We start from the raw sequence: 5,928 nt of genomic DNA, 5'->3' as shown, positions 1-5,928 counted from the left end.
CATACAATGTACCCATCACCCTCCATACAATGTACCCATCACCCTCCATACAACGTACCCATCACCCTACCATACAATGTACCCATCACCCTCCATACAATGTACCCATCACCCTCCATACAATGTACCCATCACCCTCCATACAACGTACCCATCACCCTACCATACAATGTACCCATCACCCTTCATACAATGTACCCATCACCCTCCATACAATGTACCCATCACCCTCCATACAACGTACCCATCACCCTACCATACAATGTACCCATCACCCTCCATACAATGTACCCATCACCCTCCATACAATGTACCCATCACCCTTCATACAATGTACCCATCACCCTTCATACAATGTACCCATCACCCTCCATACAATGTGCCCATCACCCTCCATACAATGTGCCCATCACCCTCCATACAATGTACCCATCACCCTCCATACAATGTACCCATCACCCTCCATACAATGTACCCATCACCCTTCATACAATGTACCCATCACCCTCCATACAATGTACCCATCACCCTCCATACAATGTACCCATCACCCTCCATACAATGTACCCATCACCCTCCATACAATGTACCCATCACCCTTCATACAATGTACCCATCACCCTCCATACAATGTACCCATCACCCTCCATACAATGTACCCATCACCCTCCATACAATGTACCCATCACCCTTCATACAATGAACCCATCACCCTCCATACAATGTACCCATCACCCTCCATACAATGTACCCATCACCCTCCATACAATGTACCCATCACCCTCCATACAATGTACCCATCACCCTCCATACAATGGAATCCCCCCCCCCCCTCAACTCTAGCAACTAAAAACTGACAGTGATTTAATTAACATGAGCTAATTAACTAGTCACTTAAACCAGCCTGGGTGACCAGACCATTCGGCACCTACAACCCCGAATACAAAGTACTGTACAATACACGGTATTTTAGGCATAAACATAACATCTCACAATAGTTCCATAACAAGGAAAAGTGGTCACACGATCATCCACAAGAGATGCTCAGACCGGCAGAAACAATGGGAGTGACTACTTTACAATAAACACATAACAACCCCCCCCCCCCCATCTGCAACAGTCCATGAGATCAACCCCTACAATATTCCAGGAGTCGGAAAAGGTGGAATACATTTATCTTCATATATTATATCTATATATATATATATCTTTCAACACAAACCACACCTATAAGACCCAGGATAACAGGGGTAGAATGCTGGGTCCAGTGTGGTGATACTGGGAGTCTGGTTAGGGCAGACCAGACTGGATTTCTTGGTCACCCTGAGCCTCTAATAGACACAGGGTAACTTATACATAAGAGGGGCCTAGGGAGCTGAACAAGGAGTTTCCCCACCTCTCTAAGGTAAGCTAAGTTCCACGGGCCCCCCAACTAAAGTGACTCCCGTCATATCAGCTAACATACACATTGTTCTCCATGTCATCCAATGTACCCATCACCCTCCATGTCAGCTGTGATGGACCCCATATCCAAGAGAAGTATGTCTGCTGTATAAGCTTCCCTTACTTGATAACACAGCAATACCAGATCCCATAGCCCACCCAGTCACTTGTCAGGACACAGCATAGGGTGGTGGAAAACATAAGACTGTTTATTGAAACACAGGCACAAAGAGATATACACTGTGGGGACAATCCCCCCTTCTTTGCAGCATGGCGTAGGGCGGGGTAAACTGTACATCCAGTAACATGAGACACAGGTATATTCAAACTTTCCAACAAATGACTCAATCAATAGAAAGTCTTATCAGCAGGAAGGGCTGTTGGAGAAATCCCCCCCTCAACTCTAGCAACTAAAAACTGACAGTGATTTAATTAACATGAGCTAATTAACTAGTCACTTAAACCAGCCTGGGTGACCAGACCATTCGGCACCTACAACCCCGAATACAAAGTACTGTACAATACACGGTATTTTAGGCATAAACATAACATCTCACAATAGTTCCATAACAAGGAAAAGTGGTCACACGATCATCCACAAGAGATGCTCAGACCGGCAGAAACAATGGGAGTGACTACTTTACAATAAACACATAACAACCCCCCCCCCCCATCTGCAACAGTCCATGAGATCAACCCCTACAATATTCCAGGAGTCGGAACAGGTGGAATACATTTATCTTCATATATTATATCTATATATATATCTTTCAACACAAACCACACCTATAAGACCCAGGATAACAGGGGTAGAATGCTGGGTCCAGTGTGGTGGTACTGGGAGTCTGGTTAGGGCAGACCAGACTGGATTTCTTGGTCACCCTGAGCCTCTAATAGACACAGGGTAACTTATACATAAGAGGGGCCTAGGGAGCTGAACAAGGAGTTTCCCCACCTCTCTAAGGTAAGCTAAGTTCCACGGGCCCCCCAACTAAAGTGACTCCCGTCATATCAGCTAACATACACATTGTTCTCCATGTCATCCAATGTACCCATCACACTTCATGTCATCCAACTAACTCATCACCCTCCATGTCATCCAACTAACCCATCGCCCTCCATGTCATCCAACAAACCCATCGCCCTCCAGGTCATCCAACCAACCCATCGCCCACCATGTCATCCACAAACCCATTACCCTTCACATCATCCAACGAGCCCATCACCCTCCACGTCATCCAATGAACCCATTACCCTTCACGTCATCCAATGAGCCCATCGCCCTCCATGTCATCCAATAAACCCATTACCCTTCACGTCATCCAATGAGCCCATCGCCCTCCATGTCATCCAATAAACCCATCGCCCTCCATGTCATCCAACGAACCCATTACCCTTCACGTCATCCAACCAGCCCATCACCCTCCACGTCATCCAATGAACCCATTACTCTCCACGTCATCCAACCAGCCCATCACCCTCCACGTCATCCAATGAACCCATTACTCTCCACGTCATCCAATGAACCCATCACCCTCCATGTCATAGGCCATACTGATCACCCTCCATATAAAGTACCCATTACCCTTCATGTCATCCAGTGAACGCATCACCTTCCATATCATAGGCCATACCCATCACCCTCAATATAATGTACCCATCACCCTTCATGTCATCCAATGAACTCATCACCCTTCTTATTAAAGGCCATACCCATCACCCTCCCTATCTATCTGGGTGTCTGTAAATTCGGTCCTTGAGGTCTACATAGGTTGTGGTTCTTTAGGACAAAGTCCCATGATCTGAGATCAACACAAGAAGGTCACAGTGACCAGATCATCATCTTGGAGGCATCTTCTTTTCACAGTAGGAGGCATGGACTCTTCTTTTTTCCTGAGTTGAGAACTGCTCTCACTGACTCTGAGAAAACGTCGTTGATGCCTTCTTGGTTCAGCGCTGAGCACTCCATGTACTTCACTGCTTTAATTTGCTTGGACAAGCTGACCCCTTGTTGGTGGGTGATCGGTAGCTGGTTCTGCTCTTTTAGCTTTTTGATGACATCCGGGTTGGTTCTTAGATCCTTCTTGGTGCCCACCAGGAGGATGGGAACGTTAGGACAATGGTGGCGCACTTCAGGATGCCACTTGTGTGTGACATTCTCATAAGATGGAGGACTGGCAATGGAGAAGCAGATGATGACGATATTGGTCTGATGGTAAGACAATGTCCTTAGTTGGTCATAGTCCTTCTGGCTGGCTGTGTCCCACATGTTTAGGCTCACGGTTTTTCCATCCACTGTGATGTGGCCAGTGTAGTTATCAAGCACCAGGGAGAGGAACTGATCAGAGGAGGTGTTGGTTTGGTAACAGATGTAAAGAGAGGTTTTTCCTACATCTCCATCTCCGACTAACACACACTTAATGCTCTCCATGGTTTCTGTTCTGTCCAATCTCAGCAACCTGGAAAAGAAAACAAAGAATGAAGTCAGGTGTACGAAACTTCAACATCCAACAAATCTGTCAAGGATAAATCTACCTAAATCGAATACTTAATTTAGGCGGGGGATGGACAATCAACTGGCTTCCTTATAATGATCAGGGGTACCAGCAGCAAGATCTCCTTGTATTGGATTGTATGGTAACTGGACTGTCTGCCCTCATAAAGCGCTGAGCAAACTGTTGTCACCATACAAATCCTATATAATAATAATAATTCTAATACTGCAGAGTCTCACTCCTCCAGTAGAAATCAGAGTCATTTAAATAAAGAAGAACCCTCAAATCTTTAGAGAGAGGAGAAGACTCCACCACAATGGCTTCAGCTTGTAGCTGGGAAATCAGAGTTTGTAGAAGATTTTACCCCCCCCCCCCATTCATCAGATTGGGTGTACAGACTCTGGAACCAGTGTTTTCTTAAAGCTGATGTTCATATAGTAGATGTAACCGGTACAACATCTAAAACAAATTCCTATAAGCCCCTCCCCCGGTCCGCAGAACCCCAAAACCACAGGTCAGGGTGGTGAAGATAAGGACCTTGTCCTTAACAACATGGGGGCAAGGGGGACATGGGGACAGGGTGCTTTGCTGGGAGGGGGAGTCACCCATGGCAGGTCCAGGCCACCCTCCCCATGTTGAGGGCGTGTGGTCTGGGTAAGTGACAGTCATCTTTTACTGACACTTCAAAAATGTACATAAAATGGCCGTTTTCAGTGCACGTATCAACATTTAAGCTACACACATGTAATGAGTGTGATCAGCGATGTGTATGATGTATAACCAAAGACAAAAAACATATTTCGCCCTTTATATGAATGTCAGGTAATATAACCCAGCACAGAGTTCCCCCTTACATCAGAGTCTGCAGGGTTCTCCTGTACAGTGCAGGGGGGAACTCTGCAGATCCTGATGTAAGGGGGAACTCTGCGGACCCTGATGTAAGGGGGAACACTGTGGAGTCTGATGTAAAGGAGAAATCTGTGGACTCTGGTGTAAAGGGAAATCCTGTTGTAAGGGAGTCTCTGGTCACCAGAGCCCCGTCCTTACACAAGAGTCCACAGAGCTTCCCTTTACATCACAGTCCACAAAGTTCTCCCCTACATCAGAGTCCACAGAGTTCCCCTTTACATTACAGTCCACAGGGTTTCCTCTTACAGTGTAACGGGTAAAGCTGCTGACCATGATGTAAAGGGGATTTCTGCAGATTGTATGTGATGTAAGGGGGAACTCTGATACAAGGGTATCTCAGGTCATCTGAGGACCCCCTTTCCCTACACAAGATTCCACAGCGTTCCCACTTACATCAGAGTCTGCAGGATTCCCCCTTACAGTGCAGGCGGGAATTTCTGCAGACCCTGATGTAAAAGGGAACATTACAGACCATGATGTAAGGGAGAATGCTCCGGACTCTGGTGTAAAGGGGAACTCTTATGTAAGTGAATTTTTGCTCACCAGAGCCCGGCCTCCCACTTACATCGGAGTCTGCAGTTCCCCTTTACATCACAGTCCACAAAGTTATCCCTTACATCAGAGTCCACAGGGTAAGGCAAGCCTGGATCTAGGAGGGTGCTTGGCTGGGATGGGCTGCTACCCCCCAGATTTCAGTTGAACCCCCCTAAAGGCCCCCTGACCAACTCTTCTTCACCCTAGATGATTGCCCAGATGCTAGGGTCCTTTTTTATCCCAGCACAGCACACAGCTCCTCCTTCACACCCTACACACAGCTCCCCCCCCCCACTACACACAGCTCCCCCCCCCATCCTACACACAGCTCCCCCCCCCCCCCCACTACACACCGCTGAGATCACATTCCTTTACACACAGCCACAATCTGTCCTGAAAAAAAATGATAGTTTTAATGTTTATGGCAGTCATTGCTGACACACAGACCCCTCCAAAGATACCCCAAAATACTTAGGGGGTCTCTTTGCTGTTTTTTTTTTACATAGAATCTGACAATGAAATGTGATTTTCAGGCAATCTCATTCCC

At 46.7% G+C, this 5,928-nt stretch overlaps 1 protein-coding gene across 1 annotated transcript; it reads right to left on the bottom strand.

Annotated features, from left to right (window-relative positions):
• Positions 1 to 3,188: 3,188 nt before the first annotated feature.
• LOC309543495 (rho-related GTP-binding protein RhoG-like) lies at positions 3,189 to 3,892 on the bottom strand. Its single transcript, XM_082275972.1, has one exon. The coding sequence runs from the start codon at positions 3,872 to 3,874 to the stop codon at positions 3,305 to 3,307; it is 570 nt and encodes a 189-aa protein (XP_082132098.1). The 5' UTR covers positions 3,875 to 3,892; the 3' UTR covers positions 3,189 to 3,304.
• Positions 3,893 to 5,928: the final 2,036 nt, after the last annotated feature.

The sequence above is a fragment of the Pelophylax lessonae genome (genome assembly GCF_965119305.1).
Source record: "Pelophylax lessonae genome assembly, contig: HAP1_SCAFFOLD_108, whole genome shotgun sequence".
Classification (NCBI taxonomy): Eukaryota; Metazoa; Chordata; class Amphibia; order Anura; family Ranidae; genus Pelophylax; species Pelophylax lessonae.
This window is presented reverse-complemented; position numbering and strand designations above follow the sequence as displayed.